Source organism: Empidonax traillii, unplaced genomic scaffold, assembly GCF_003031625.1.
Source record: "Empidonax traillii isolate 1590-97213 ecotype Southwest subspecies unplaced genomic scaffold, ASM303162v1 scaffold25:size3598162, whole genome shotgun sequence".
NCBI classification, from domain to species: Eukaryota; Metazoa; Chordata; class Aves; order Passeriformes; family Tyrannidae; genus Empidonax; species Empidonax traillii.
Window position 1 is genome coordinate 1196147 of NW_020955218.1, and position 17036 is coordinate 1213182.

Sequence of the window (17036 nt, forward strand, 5' to 3'; positions counted from 1 at the left end):
AAAGCAACTATAAAAATTACTTTTACCTCAACAGGTCTGTTCTGGAATGCTAAAACTCAAGGTAGTTTCAGCAATAAAATAAACCATACGTTAAAAATTTATTTATTTTTGCTACTACAGTATCATAACAATATAAGTCCACAAGTCAATTTTTTTGTACACCTCCTATGCTTTTCCCTCTCCTCTTTTTAAGCAGAGCTATATAACCCATCACTAAAACTAAGTAAAACCATTGAAGCTTGGTACTGAATTCTTAGAATTTAAAATTTATATTAATAGCATTGTAAAGGTGTATATATATGTACATACCAATATAACTAAAAGAACTAGCAACTCCCCTCAGAAGTGGCATAACTCAGAGGGAAACTTGTATACAAATCACCTGAGGAGTTAATTTCCTCAGTTCACACGCATCCAGTGCGTATATGATGCAGAAATGTGTTAAAAATGCTCGGCCACTTTTCATACTAGAACCAACTCCAGCTTGTTTTTATTAGTTTTTCTTTAGAAATTAAGGCATATAAGTTTAATAGGTCAAAGACCAATAATAACTGATGGAGAAGGTTTCAGCTCCTTTCAGTTATTTACCTCAACACTTTGGGCTTACATACCAACAATCTTACCCAACTGGCACAAACACATACACAGCTACCAGAAGGAATGTCACCCTTACTTCAAAAGAAAACTTATAATCTGATTAATTTGTTGCACTCAGCCAAGCTCAGCTATTTGAAATGGGAGGGAAACTGTGCATTTTTACTGCACAATGGCCATTTCAGTGCCACAACTTTGCCTTGTTTGTTTTAATATCTAATTGATTCACTTAGTAACTGAACCTCAAACCACTAAAATCAATAAACTGTGGGTTTAAACAGAAGCTTTATACATTTTAATAGCATGAATTATGAGTTAAATGTATTATAAGAGAAACAAAAAAGTAACTCATCTGAGTTACTGAGCTGAGACATGTACTGCCTACAACTGTTTAAATAAAGTATGTACTGATAAGAGAAATTTTTTAAGGTATCTATGTACCTACTGCAGAAAATAAATTGAGCTACTGACTGTAATATTAAATATCACTAATATAATTCACTATGAAAGGGTATGCTCACAATCACAAACCAGAACAAAACATATACTACAGGAGACAGTCTTCAGGTTATTTTCTATATTTGCATGATTTCCTTTTCTTCTAAAAAGCCCTATACAACCAGAGTAGAATTAAAATCAACAGTTACATATTTTGAAGCCTAGTCACACAGACAAGCTGGGGATTAACAAAATCATTAGTTCATTAAAGAAAAGCAAAAAAACAGCTGACTTTCTTCCTCTGCACAGTAATATACAGATTAGAATTGGACTAATTAAGCAACTTAAGTCTTTGCACAGGTATCACTACTATTGCACTGAGTTTTAAAAGCTCAAACTGAGTTCACCTCAACAAGTCAGTAAAGCAACACCACTGATGCAGCACATGCAATTACAGCACAAACAAAGCCAACTCATTGTTCAGTTCAAGTCCTACCTCGTTTCTTGTTGTAAATAATATTCTTACACAACAGGTCATTGTGACAGAGCACCACTGGTGATCCTAAATTTGACAGTCTTTCCTTCATCCAGGCCATCTCTTCCTGAAGAACTTGAGGACTTGGAATGTCACTTAAAAACCTTTTCATGTATAAGAAGATTGAGAGTTAACACTTAGTACTGTGTGTTCCATATCAAGCAACTGTAATGAAATATTTCCCTCTACATTCTTCTTGCAAATAGTGCAATGGACCCATTGTCTTAGCAGTCAAATTTTGACCATTATTTCCCTCTATCCTCCCCAGAAAACAATTCTATGGAGATTATCTGTGCTGTAAACATGATAGCAGTCCAAAAATCAGGAATAGAACTTGAATACAGTCCTGTAAATTTTAAAGGAGCAAAGACTAAATGTGTTATCGCAGGAATTTCATTCACTTTCTGCTTACATTACATTACTTCCTCCAAAAGGGATATACAACACTAAGTACTAGGTACTATATATCTATACAGAGAAAATTAACATTAACTTTTAGTTTAGTCTCAGTAAATATACTTAAATAGCCATTTTATCTTTTAGATTTTCTATTAACTCCTCATGTTCTCTCAGTTTTCTTAAGAAATTTAAATTGTAAAAGAAAAGTAACTTTGCTAAAGCATTTTTTTATTACAGTGCAGCAAGAGGGGCAGCTGGTATCAGTGATTTCAAAGTTACATGAAGAATGTTTTTAAACTGGAATCTGCTTCCTGAGTAATATGAAGTTTGACAGTGTGCAAACATTTTCCAGTTAGTTTTAGCTTAAAAGTTGGATCTCCACTCTCTGAGAAACATTGTCTTCAGCCCAAGCTTTAGATTACAGTGATAAATTTTATTTAGGTTAAACACCGCTCCTAATTTGCCATTTCTCTCATCCCAGTCTCCAAGTGACTGACAGTGGAACCCTCTGGAAACAATTTCACTTTTTGTTAAGCTCCTCACACCCAGAGTTTGATTTACAACTCAACTATATTTAGATACTAAAACCAAAACGTAATTAAACCCTTAGACCCAAGTTATACAACTATTCACAGTCCATGATAGTAAAGGTCTAGACTGACTTGGGGATACCTTTTCCTCCACTGGAAAACACTTTGGGAGATCACTCTGTCCCCAAACTAAACTTAACTAACTTTACTGTTATTTTACCCAGTTTTGGAACAGACTTATAAGCTGAACACATACAAAACAGATAAGAGGTGCAGGTCACAATGGACAATCAGCAGCACTCCTGCAAGCCCAGGAAACAGGTTTCTCAGTTTGAGACTGATGGTTCTCTTAAAAGCTGTGGAGAAAAACTACCTGAAGAAGTAGGTGAGTTGACCTTGGTTCTTTAAAAACAGCAAAGGAAGCTACCACTATTCAAGTATCCAATCAGACTAAGAGTTATACGTATATCTACACAATGTACCAAACTAGTTAAAAACCTCTACCATATTTACATATATACAGCTACTTGAATATACAAGACTATAACAAAACACAGGATTTTATAAAGTTTATTGCTTAAATATTCATCTACCCCTTAACCAGAAGGATTGAAAAGTCAGGAAAAAACGTAGTGAAATACCCACCTTTTATTTACTTCCTCATCTGCAAATTCTGTGGGTATGAGAGAGAAGTATTTCCCCATCTTCAGCCATAGATTAGACTTAGGGATCCACCCATTGTGTGCATGAATAGTGTGGATTTTAGCAAGCTGTCTAGCAATGAGTCTGAAAAACAGAAGTTAAATTAATGTTATAGTCAATGTATACCTGACAGACTATCATATTTTTCCTAGCAATACAACAACAATATATTTAATTGAAAAATTCTAAAAAATGCAGCACAGGAATTCAAAGAGAGTATAAACACAGCCACAGGGGAGAATCTTTCAAGACTCAAAAGGTCATTAGCAACACTACCTCTGGGAGGGGAAGGACTGGAGTTCCATTACAGCACACATACTTCTCCTGTATTCACAATTTACTCTTGCTCATCTTTAGAAGAATTGATTCAAACTAGCTGTCCTTGTTAGGCAAATACATTTCAATGCACACATGAAAATTTAAAATCTTAAGACACCAGCACTTTCTGTGCTGATTGTTTAAAAAATTTCACTGCTAATCGTTTAAATTTTGTCCCAATGGAAGACTCCTGGATCTACTCACAAAAGGAATGTATTGGAAACAGCGCTGAAAGTACTTGCCTTAAAGTCCAACCCCTTAAAACTCCACCATGCTAAATAACCTCTCTAATGGCAATGAACATTTTAAATACTCACAATAAACATCTCTAATGAGTACACAGTGTTCTGTGGAGGCAGCAAAGATCTCTTGTTCAGCACTGAAATACTATTAACTAAGAGCACAGTGAGCTGTCAGGAGTGTAAACATCGACTTAGGGCAGGCTTATAGAAATATTTATTTTTCACCTGCTCATAAACTGTGCTTGAGATTCTTTAGGCCTGACAGAACTCCATAAATGCATAATGAAATTCTGCAATTAAAAAAAAATAACAATAATAATAATTTTAAAAGCTTACCTGAAAATATCTGGATTGCACACATGCTCTGGATCCAGTGCTTCTCCCTGCATGAACTCGTAGCACAGGCCATTGTTGAAAGTACAGTAGAGTTGGGGTGCACAGCCGTGGGCCTGCAACACACGGAAACTCTTCACTTCCTCATCTCGATCCACCAAGAGCTCGGTCTTATTTCCATAGATCCGAACTAGAACGACATCATCTGTTATGTCACCAACGTAGCAGCCAATTAATTTATTGGTGATTCCATCAGTGAACAGCTGGAAAGTAAAAATAATGCATAAACAACTCAGATCTGTGTTTTCAATGTGCAGAAAGAGAATGCTGAGTTATTCTTTAGTTCCCCGAACACAAATGTTTAATAGACTGAGCATTAACAAAAGAAATCTTTAAGACAGAGGAATATCATGGAAAAAAAACTGCAGGGATTTTTATCAGTAATACATGGAAACAGAAGAGGACAATCCGAAAACATGCTACAGTGAACTACAGAAATGCTACATGTAAATGGCAAGGTTGTAAAATGAGTTTCCACATAACCACTCTGAAGGACCAGAGAATGTCCAGAGAAGGGCAAGGAAGCTGAGGAAGGGTCTAGAGTACCTGACAGTTAGGGTTGTTTGGTCTGGAGAAAAGGAGAGTCGGGGTGACCTTATTGCTCTCTACAACTACCTGAAAGGAGGTTGTAGCCATGTGATGGTCAGACTCTTATCCCAGGTAACAAGTGGTAAGACAGGAAGAAACGACCTCACGTTGTACCAGGAGAGAGGTTTAGATTGGATATTATTCTTGACCAAAAGGGTGTTCAAGCATTGGAATAGGTTGCCTGGGGAAGTGGTGGGATCACCATCCCTGGAAGTGTTCAGAAGGCCTGTGGACGTGGCACTTGGGGACATGGTTTAGTGTTGGACTTGGCAGTGCTGGGTTAATGGCTGGACTTGATCTTAGAGGTCTTTTCCAACCTGAACGATGCTGTAAAACTGATCGTTTAAGATGGTTGAAATCAAAGCCCAGTAAAGCACCAATCCTAAACCAATATGAAAACATCCATCAATACAGGTAGCATGAAAACAAGACAAATTTGATTCACCTCAGAACCTTAATATTTGTCCGTCAGTGGACAACTAGTAAAAAAAAAAATATTCTCCTGGAGTTCTAAACTAGTGTTTTTAAAAAAGAAAATTCAGGTAATAAACAGTTCAAGTTTGATGTTTCTTACCTTCCCACCAGCCCTCAGGATTTACTGATTGAGAACAATCCCTGAAGTCACTTTTGCTCCACCACAAGTTTGAGACTGTACTTGAAATTCAAGACCTTAGCCTTAAGTACCATTCAAAATTTAAAAGCTGCTGACAAGGGCCACTATCTTCCCATTTTACTTCCTAACTGGTATACACCATTTTAAAAAATTTAAAAAGCACTTTAAGTCCGTAGCATTAGGATGTACATAAACGTAATTTAAAACCCTGCACTTTACTAGACTTTGCCCAGTCTCATCATGGATGCCCAACTATAATAAGGACAAAGCAAGTGACTTGCTACGAAAATAAGAGCAATATTTGAGCGTTATGTTTACATCTAATGACAACCTACTCACTGCCTTTCAAATAATGATGGAGGTATGGAAACTACACATTCCCAAATAGGGAAAGGAGGGGGTGGACCAAAAAAATCCCCCACTCTTTAACTGCCACTTCTTTCACATTTGATCAAGACACCTAAAATAGTCATTAGACCAGCTGAGCAGATGCTGCCTGGCAATCAGACTAGATCCTGAGTTACTGACTGGGCTCCTTGTATCCCACTGCATGTGGTCAAGGCATTTGACATCACTCAGTGCCTGCAAGGGTAACAGCAGTTCTTAATCTCCTCCCACAGTCTGTGAGATAGGAAACAAGTTTGCCACTTTCAGACTCTTTGCACTCTGTAAACTCGACCTGAATGCTTAAGGACTTGCTAGATGAGCACTAACCTTTAGTTGTTAAGTAAGTGACTGAATGACAATTAATATTCTCACAACACCACAAGCAAGAACACCAATGCTTTCATACCTTCTCAAAGTCACCTGCAGCCTTAAGTAGTAAAGAATTTTAAGTCAAGGTTCTCACAGTAACTGTAATTTATACTAAAATCATACCAAGTACACTTTGGGTTTTGTTTGTTTTTTGGTTTTTTCTTTAATTGTTAATTGTAATTTTAAAAATGAAACCCATTAATCAGAGTTGGAAAACTAAGTATTCAATGACAACAGGTTGAATTTCTTATTTACTGATGTCCATCGAGGCATTCCAACATGGCTTCTCCATCAAGCCCTAAGTGAGGCCCAGAACAAAAATACAGACAAATGCAGTGATCTGCTGCATTTCAGATCTGATATTGAACCTTAATAGTTAACAAAAAAGTATTTTTTTCTAAAAACACATGTCAACAAACAAATTTTGTACAGGCATCATCATTCCTTAGAACCTTGGACAGTTGGGGTGCTGGCTTCTTTTATTATGAATTTTGGGGCTTTTTTCAGTTTAGTGTTTATGTTTGGTTTTGCTTGGGTTTTTTTAATGCAAGACTCAATTCAGAAACCTTGGCTCTTTCTTGCCTCCTCTTCAAGAATAGCCTTTATTTTGAAAAATAAAGTACTACCACTTCCAAATCTCAGGGGTTTAGGGAAATCGAGCATAAGGAACAGTTGTTTTTGAACTACTAAAGAAACAAATTCTTAACTTGGCTGAGGTCTCTCTATTTAGGAAAGACGAGACTTTTACAACAGAAAATGCTGTGGTTCAGCTAATACACCTTGTTTTCCTCAACATCCCTATGTGATGAGGTGAACAGATTCACCAATCAATACAGAAAAGGACTGGGGAAGCTTTAGCTGTCATCACAAATAAGAAACACCTGAAGTTCCTGAGGAAAGATGCAGAACAGCATAAGATAGGAAGGTACTCCATTCTCTCAAACAGTTACAAACACTCAATCTTGCAGAAGTAGCTTCAGCAAATTATGGAACTTTCATCCAGACTAAGAAAATATAAATTCAAATAAAACGGCTTACAAAGCCTCCTCGACTGACTCAAAATTACAACTTCACAATTTATGGGCACATTTTATGATTAACTATTATTTTAATAACTCAGGAGACAAGAAATTTAAAATGTTAAAGTCTTGATAGCAAATAAATGTTACAATGTTTGACAAAACTGTTCCATTTAGCACCATAGATACTGGGCTACCTAATTTCAACAGGCAGTACTGACAAGGACCTGAAGACATCAGAAACACCAGTACTACCAAAAAAACCAACCAAACAAAAAAAAAAACCAAACAAAACCCACAAACAAAACCAAAAAACCAACAACAGATGTTAGTAGTGCTGATGCAAAGATACAGTAAGAATTTGAGTTGTTATGATGTTGAACAGAAATTTGCTGGGCACTGCACAGCTTCTTTCACAGGTCTATTATGCCCTTAAAACAAGTCTCATTAGTGCTAATAAAAAGAGATCTGCAACAAGGAAATTGGACTCCCTCAACTGATAATTTAGGAACTCTACTTATTAGCATCTATTCGTAACATGCTGCTACAAGTAATTATTTATAGCCAGGAGGATTTTAGTTCTTCTTTCTTAAAAAAGCAGAAGGCCTTGCTTACTTTTCTAGTAACATTCAGAGTGGATGATTTCCATGTTCCATCATAAGAAAACATCTAGTGTTTTCTATCAGTAAAAGAACATAATAGTCTCTTTATTCTTTTATTCAGAATGCCTTTACTGTAGCATTTCGAGAATCAGCTTAGGGGGCCTTGCCCAAAACATAATCTGAGATGGAGCAGAGCAAAACAGACATTCTGTAACAAAAGCATCAGTTCAGCAGCTTAAGCAAAGAATGGACTCTGAAGGCATGGACAAGAGTCAGTAAACTCTCAGGGCCACGTGGAAGAAGATGGAACAACCTACAGAATGTAATGTATAGCAGGTAGAAAATTCAGGAAATAAATCAATAAACACAAAGAGGCAATAGAAGTCAAGAACAATGCAAAAAAAAAAAAAATAAATCCAGCAGCAAGATTCTGATACTCCTGTAATCTGTAAATATTTAATTACTGTTTCGTATACTTAACACATTCTAATACACACTTTCAGGTGAGATGACAGCTCAAACTAAATTCTGGAAACATTTCTGGAAATTGCATTTATACTGCCCACAATCTAGTTTGAATCCAAGCCTTTCTAGCCTTGGGAACAAAGAAACTCTTTACTGAAGTGCCAACAGAAGGTAAGAAAGCTACAAATAAGCTTGAGTTACTCAAATGCAGTCTCAGAGAGCAGCACATGGTACAAACAAAACAGGCCAGGTGAACCAGGAAGAGCAAACTCAAGCAAGACATGAAGCATCTTTGAGACAGAGTTTACCCAAAGGCACTCTTATCAGGTTATTAGATCCCTGAAAAGGTTACATGATGGATGTACATGATGGTACATCATGAGCAGGTGATTCATGAAAAGCTTATATCTAATCCTATTGTTCCAGGTATTCAAAAGAATGAGAAGAATGAGGGCAAAATTGCAGTCACGTGTAACAAGCATGAACAGCCAGAAATAAAACTGTTATGGGGCAAAGTAGAAAAAATTTATGACTCAGAAGAGATATAAAACCAAGCAGATTTTCTCCTTCTAGACTGTGTTACTACATTCATTGGAGGAGAATATAGGAAACAGTATTGTACTGCTGTAAAAACAGAACAGTGAGATGAAGTTTCAGCATAAGTAAATAGGGATTCCCCAGATTCTGCTGCTGAAACCCAGACTGACATTAAGATCTCTAGAAAGGAACAGACTTTACCAATGTACTTCCTTAATTTTCACAAAACTTCAAGTTATTGTTCTAAGGTCTAATTTTGGGTTTTCCTGGGAAAGTATAGCCTACACAGACATATCTGTAAGCATACAAGTCAAGAACTTAATTTCTAGAGACAAGGTGAGCTATTTCTCTCTCTCTTCTTTCTGTAGCTATTTATAAAACAAGGACAAAGTACAACTACTGGAAAATGCCCTCGGTAAATTCTCATATGCTCAGCAAGGCTTACAAGAAACATCATTCAAAGGTCTCTAGGTTCTGGAGCCTTATCCTCTAGTTCATTACACTCTGCATCTGAAAGCCATGTCTGCATGATTTTGATGGTCAGATGATCATGAAGATCATTTGGCATTAAGAACACCGAGGCCAGCAGGCAGCCAGTAAGTTCAAGGCATTATTCTGCAGTAAGTTTGGCCAGAGGCTGAACTAGTGGTTTTCTGAACTCTTTCTGCTCTGCATGACAGCACTGTGGAGAAAACAAAGCTGTATTCCATAGATAGTGGTGCTATCACTTCAACTTTTTTTTCTTTTTTGCTTACTAACCCATCTAATGCTTCAGCTTCAAGGTGTGTGTGGGTTTTGTTTTGGGCGTTTTGTCACTGATTTTTTTTTCCTTAAGGTCTTAACTGAAGTTTTACATCCTCCATATTCTCCATATAAATACCATTTCTAATTACATTCAATAGTCTATTATAAAATGCTGCAGATATGTTACCCCTTGCAAGGGCTGATTCTGATCTAAATGCATGACAAGACACGAAGGTTTTATTTTTTTAAAATGTCAGGGGGAAAAAGAAAAACTACAGAGAAGTTACATATTTTTTTTTCTGAAAAATATACTCCCCTCTGAAAAGAGTCAACATTAGCTAACTAGTTAACAATTTTAAAGTGATTATTAAAGTGTAAAAAGATATTTTTACAAATTTTGTGATAGCGATGGAAACAGGTACAGATAAATTATAATATTTTTTTAACCTCAAAAACTAATTTGCTGCTCCTCCCCTTGGAGTATTTTAATATGAAATGGCCATGTGCCAGCAGGGAGGGGAAAAACAGGGACTGCATCATCTCAGATAGCTCCCTTCCTATTCCATGTTACAAGTCCATAGCAAAAGTGATATGCCTTTCCACAGACACATCCAAGCTGTGCCTAAACAAATGTTGATTCTCTGTGATCAAAACCACAGCCATCAACAGATACACCTGTATCATGCACAGCTGGATTACACCATGCACTGTGATACAGCACATCAACTGCACGAAATGCCACCGCAATGTCTGCCCCACCCAGATACCATAAAAACCCTTTAAAACAGGAGATTATCATTATCAACCTTCATCAGAAGCTTAAAAAAATTGGAGAAACCAATCCAGCCTCAGAAGACATCCAATACTGGCTGTATTTTCTGCTGTGACTTTGCATTCAAGGCACACCTCAAATTACAGTTTTTCCACAACACATCAGCAATGCAGCCCATTCTGCAACTCAAAGTTTTTTTATTCTTTCCTTCACTCATCACTTCTCCATTTAAAGGTATTGGCACTTCAGTATGTCTCTCTGTGAACTCAGTCCTTCCTCTTTACATGGCTATTATTTTCCCAATTGTTGAAGACCACGATGTGCCAAAACCAGCTAAGCAGTGAGCATTTCTCTTGAAAAAATGTAACAACACTGAGATACAAAATAAATAGTTAGTTTACTTACTTTCGCAGAGACTAACATTTTCTGTTTCAATTATTTTGATGCTTTAAAATCCCACACTCAGCCTGTTTAAATAAACTGCAAGATACTGCAACTAGCTCAGAAATCTGAACCACATAATTGTTTGTTATTAAGAGAATACCAAGACCAACACAAACAAATAAATTAGACTAGCAGCCAGAAAATACTGCCTAAAGAAAAACTATTGAGTGCAAGTCAAAAAGAAGCAGCTAAGAGACAAGGACAAAAGCTAATCTGGGATATATAGAAATAGGGGTTGGTTGTTTTGCTGGTTGAAGGACAATTTTATATAAGCATGGCTCTGTCCTCTGTGTTCACATTTAATAGCCCCAGGGACAAATCTCTGCAAAGAATTATAAAATGTTACAGTAGTAAAGTCATGCAAAGTGTCGATAAGTGCAAAGACATGTAAATCTTGCAAAACATATAGTACCAGAAAACAAACAAGGTCCAATTATGTCAGAGAATTAAAAGAGCAAATCTAATCACAATTATTAGGATAGTTGCTTGCAGAATTTGTAGAGGGAGGATTGTGGAGTGTCTTATTGAAGAATTTGATCCCACTTGGAAAAGAGATTTTTACCACCTCTCCTCAGGTTTCAGCCAGGACAAGAGCACTGTTTGTCAGCCAAACATTTTTATCATTTTAGATCTTTGAATTACTTTTCAGCTGTTTTGGGGTTTTTTTTTCCCATACATATCATGCTGGTCTATCCAAATAGTGGTAGAAATTAGCACTATTAACGTGAAGGTTTTTCACCATTTAAAGCAGGCAGCCTTTATTCTCTCTATTAAATATTACTTCAGAATGGTAAGAAATAGAAATTAGTTTCCCTGCATCATAACACTACACTGCAGAGAGGAAATTATGTATTAACCTACTGAATCTTTCATTGCAACCAGACCTACAAGAGGTGGAACAGGTCATGGGATAAAAGGATCCTAAATCCGCACTTACTGCAGCGGTAACTAACCTTCTCTACTGTAAGGAAACACTGATCCTTCTTCAAATACTAACACAAATAAATCTCCACAAAAGAGGAAAAATAAAAAATTCTTGAGGTGGGCAACAGATTCCAAACTAGGACTGTATTTTTACATTAGGAAGGGTGATACAACCTCTTTAAAACAGTAAAGAGAGTTAAAATAACTAAGATTTTATATTTCATTAATAAAAATTGTTCAGAACATAAAAATTGGAACGCCCACTGACACAATTCAAGCTGCTTACAAAACTCAGAGACCCTGTTTTGAATAAAAAGCATAGCTTTGTTTATGAAATTTTAAAAAAAATGTTTCTCATGTTCACCACAGCCTGTTTCTGAATTTAGCAAGCAGTGGGTTTTTCAGCAGGAGGTTGGGAGAGAGGCCTCCAGAGATTCCTTCCAACCTGGACTCCTGAAAAATGTTATTTCAGAATCAAAAGTGACTACTGCAAAAAGCAGAAAAAATAAGAATTTAAGAGTTAGAAAATATTACAAGTTCTACACAGTTCCTAGTACATCTTCAGGTGACCTCTGCACTAAGTACCTAAATGAAGATGAATGTTGAGACAAAAGAAATTGGTTTCTCCTTACCAAAGCATAATAACTTGAATATTTGTACTGTGATTGTAGAGATAAAATTATTTTTTTGTTGTAGTAGGAAAAAAATTTACACATAACTTGAGATAAAGAAGATAGGTTACAGTATAGCTGTTTCCAATTCAGCAAAGCTTCTGGATATCATAGACTTTCTGATAAATACTGCAATAAAAGAATAATTTAAGCACTGAAGACTTAATTTTCATCCTCCATCCTACACTTCTGTTCTATGCTATGCCGTAAAGAAAAAAAAAAACATTTTACATGTTAAAATATATTCCCAATATTAATTACTTATAAATCTTTGAGAAAGTGGGGACTAAGCATTAACATTTTTTAACTACACTGTTTCAAAATTGTTCAGCTGACTAAACAATTAGCACGCAACAGTAAATTTTTACAAGAGAAGTTAATTAACTTTTTCAAGTCAAACTCTGGACTCTTCAACTTCATAATTCTTGGATCAGAACAATTAGTAAGAGCAAAGGCGGCTAATGGCAGAGTTCACCAGGGGAAGTAGGGGTTCCTTCCACCTATCACTGTTCTCTGTCCACTTTGCTGTTTCAGATTAGGCACACTCTCTATGCAATACGAGTCTCATTTTCATCTCCCTCCTAAACACGTGCCTCTAGAAAGAGGACTCCAAGGCATCCTTCTGTTCACTCCATCCTCTTCACAAAACCAGTCTTTTTTCAGTTCAACATGTTTCTGTATGCAATTCATATGCATCATGTATGTGTTCCAGCAGCAGTGATGGCAACAGAACCAGTTTCAAATCACAGGCATTCTTGCTTAAGTACTCACAGCAGTTTAAACTCAAACTAAAGAGTTAAAAGGCCACTGAAGGGCTTTGTGAATAGAACTTTCTTCCGCTGGCCAAAAGGAAAAACAGTGAGTTGAAAAGTTTTGGTCTTAAAGTAAAAGACTAAAAACTAAAGACATTTTTCAGACAGAAACCTCTAACCACAGACACTAATCTACTGCAAGACCAGTCAAACGAGTCCCTGTTCCACACCAATGGTACTGGTGGATTTTATTCTGTTAATTGCTTCTTGCAAAGGGGGTGACAGAAGGAGGAAGCAGTATTTTTTTTCTTAAGCCTACTAGAACTTTCCCCAAAGGTTTGTAATCCCTCCTTAATAGGAAAATATTTTTATTTCATTTATTAGCATTCCTGCATGAAAGGAAAACAAATATTCTGTTGAGAACTGCCCTCATCAGAGAGCTAAAAAAGTAAAAACACGTTTAAGTAGTCCTGCAACGAGTTGGATTATCCTTATAGGCCCCTTCCAACTCGAGATATTCTATGAACTCTAACAACCTTATTTAGCATTATATGTTGTAAAGCTACTTTCATTGCACCTCGAGACGTTGTAACTGTGCGTAACTTACGGCCACTGACCCCAAAGAACTTATTTAGAAAAAGCTCATTAGCTTTATTTTCATACTAATTGGACTGGCATGTGTCGAGTTTTATTTTCCTTTTAAGACACTCGAGAAAATTTCAGTCAAATTATGTGCCATTACCTCGACATGCTCAAATTTCTATACAAATTGGTTCAGCAGCTCTCTTCAGAGGAACTTCACTGAAATAAGACACCTCCACATAATAACTGCTGAATAACGCAGTTTAAAACCGTATAATAAAATGCTCAGCTAACCACAGGCTGCAACTGAACTGCTATTTCAGCCAAGTAGACTGGCTGAGGACTTGTCTGGGGCCAGTTAAAGTATATTCTAGAAGCACAAAAGCAGCCAATCCTCCAGCAGATGACTCGTCATAAATACAAACGATTGCTCACCTAGAGAACACCAGAGACTTAAGCGGCGGTACTTCTGCTAAGAAAAGCGAGCAATGACCTTAGCGGGGCTGGTGCGTACCGAGATACCGTCAGCCTAACACCCAACCCTGCTGAGAACACATGACACATACTCATTATATTTATTGATTACGGGGAGAGCCCAACAAGGGCTTCACCGCCCATGGCGCCCGGGGAGCGCTCCCCCTACATCCTCCTTCTCGGGAGGCCTGATCCCTCCTCTGCCCCGGGGAGGAGGGAGGTCCCCGACCGCTTTACAAACAGGGGCACGGCGAGGGCGACGCTCGGGGACACCTCCCCGTCCCCTTGCCTCCCAGTGCCAGACCTAACGCGGGCAGCCGAGTTTCCAGCGCGGAGGGCACGGGAGGAGGCAGAGGGGAGCGGGCGGTGGGAAGGAGGAGCGCCGGGAAGGCAGGAGGTTAGGAGGGGGCCGGGGATGCTGCTTGGCCGCCCCGCCCCGCCGCCAGGCCGCCTGGCAAATGGGGCTCCGCGCAGGGGGCTGCGGTGGAGAGCGGGGGAGGGAGGGCGGGGGAGGAAGCGAGGCGGCAGCTCCCCCGCACAATGGCCGCCCGCCCTCCCCCGTTCCTTCCTTCCTCTGCCGCCTCGCTCCCCGCCCGGGCTGGGGCCGCCGCATCCCCCGCGGGCCCCGCCGTACCTGCAGCGTCACCTCCTCGGGTCTCCAGTGCGGGCGCAGCCGGCGCAGGAGCTGCAGGGCGCCCTGGCGGTACCCGGGCCCCTCCTGCTCGCTGACCGTGATGTCCAGCTTGGGCACCTCCGGCGAGCCGGGCGGGACGTGGATGTAGTTGGACATGACGGCGGGGCGGGACGCGGCGCGACAAGGACGGGCGGCTCTCGCTGGCGTCTGCTCCGCGGCGGTGCCGGCAACTGAGGGGGAAATTTCCACTTGGGCTCCCGATAAAGCGGCTCCACCTCCCCCGGCGGCGGCGCGGAGCAGGCTGGGAGAGCGGGCGGGGCCGGGCCCGGCCCAGCCCTGCCCTGCCCTCCGCCCCCCCGCCGGGCCCCTCACCTGCCCGCCCGGCCCCCCGGCACCCCCGGTGCCCCTCGGAGCCACCCCGCCCGCCGTGGGGCTGCCAGGGAGGGGATTAACCAAATCTCCCCGGGGCTGGAGCGGGAGAGCGGCCCCGGGCGTGAAGGAATGCGGGACCGGCAGCTGCGGCGGCGCCGCCCAGCCAGTCCCCGGGCAAGCGGCTGATCTAATCGGGCTCCGGGGTTATCGGCTGCGTTTGGGGTTTTTTGTCTTTAATTTGCTTGCCAGCCTTCGTAACACCTCCCTTCCTTTCCCTTTTGTTTGCCCTTGCCCCGCGGGGCCCGTTCCTGCTCAGAACCTCGCTCCGCTCCCCAGGTCCAGCCGGGTGCGGTTCGGTACCGGTTGTGGTCCCTCGGGGCACCTGATTTGTATGGCTGATTTGAACATCCCAACAAAGATCACCTTTTCCCTGAGCAGTACAGAACAGTTACATTCTGTCCATCTACAGAGCAGTTATATTCTTTCCTTCTACAGAACAGTTACATTCTTTCCTTCCTTTCTCTTCCTCTTGTTTTACGCTGAAAACTCTGTTGCCTTGAAGTTCAGTTATTTTCAGAAAAAAAACAAAAAAAAGAAGGAAAGAAAGAAAGAAAGAAAAAGCCCAGTCCATACCACAGGATTTTACTAACCAAGAAAAAATATTATCCAATCCTTTTCAGAAATATTTTGATGCTCCCCCTAATATTCCTATGAGTACCTGCCTCCTGTCACAGTCTGTGATCTTCCCACAAAAGAAATACTACACAAGAAGTTCTTCTGTAAAAACAGCTTTATTGAGTTTGCTGAAAACACAAGAACTGTGTAAACAGAGTAATGGTTGGTCACTTCCCCAAAGAGTTGTTACTCTAAATAGACCCACATCAGGGGAAAGAGAAACAATTTGTGCTCAAAATGTACTGTGCCATGAGGGAAGCAGTTAGTTCTACAGGTTTAGTTCTCACGAATTTCATGTGTGTTGCTCTCCTAAAATGCTGTGCATTGTTAGACTTCCCATGCTGTCACCCACGATCATCTACTTGTGAATGGCTCTTTTACCAAGAATTCCTGTTTTCTTGTCACCAAAATGTTTTGCTTGACTTCACTATGTAACTGTACTATTGCTTCTATTCCTATTATTTTTGTTGCTCAATAAACAAATTTTCCTTCTGTTGTATTTTAGATGAAAATGTAAAGTTTATGGGTTGGTGTTATTAGTGTAAATATGTTATTTTACATTAATAGCCTTTTTCTATCGAGGATTAAAAAGGTCAGAAGATCAGCATCTGAATCAAATTTCAAATGCCATAATTTTCAGATCTAAATGTTATAGCTTGAGTACATTTCTAGTGGTAAAATGTCTTTGTTTAAATCTGTTTCCTAAAGACTGTTTCAGGTTTCATAACCCTCTTTCCTATGATTTTGTGCCTTTTATGTACATTGACTCACTGCTTTCTTAAAATCTTCTTTCTCCATTTCACCTGATTGGACCTACCGGTTTCTTCCATTAGCCCACTCCACTTCTTCTTTTTTAAAAGTAAGGATATTTTGGAAGTTAAATGCTTTGAAAGATAGATTTCTTTAAGCACATTCACCTTTATACATTGTTTAGCCCTATAAGTCTGTATTACCATAGTAGCATGGTATCACTCTACCCGATCAAGCATGTGATACATGGTGACCTCTGCTTCTGGCAGTTTGGTAGATGATAAACTAAGATTTATTTATGGATTAAGGGTAAAGTGACATTTTCGTAGAAATAAAATAACAAAGGTTAAATGCTCCAGCTTCCAAACGTTAATTTCAACAAGAACTGATCTCAGCAGAGATTCAATCTCAATAAGCAGAGAATAATATGCTCTGAGAAGCCCTGCTAACTTACCCAAGTCCAACTAGATTTCCATAAGTTGTTTAAGAGTTTATCTTAAACAAAGAGGGG

At 39.3% G+C, this 17036-nt stretch overlaps 1 protein-coding gene across 1 annotated transcript in view; it reads right to left on the bottom strand.

The window, feature by feature from the left end:
* Positions 1 to 14989, bottom strand: part of ETNK1 (ethanolamine kinase 1) — a 32210-nt gene extending 17221 nt beyond the window's left edge. Inside the window, exons 1-4 of the mRNA XM_027905293.1 lie at positions 14729 to 14989; positions 4095 to 4354; positions 3142 to 3282; positions 1529 to 1671 (exon numbers count right to left, since the gene is read on the bottom strand). Coding sequence (XP_027761094.1) covers positions 1529 to 1671; positions 3142 to 3282; positions 4095 to 4354; positions 14729 to 14884 — 700 coding nt within the window. The 5' untranslated portion in view covers positions 14885 to 14989. The remainder of the gene's footprint in view (positions 1 to 1528; positions 1672 to 3141; positions 3283 to 4094; positions 4355 to 14728) is intronic.
* Between the last annotated feature and the right edge of the window lie 2047 nt (positions 14990 to 17036).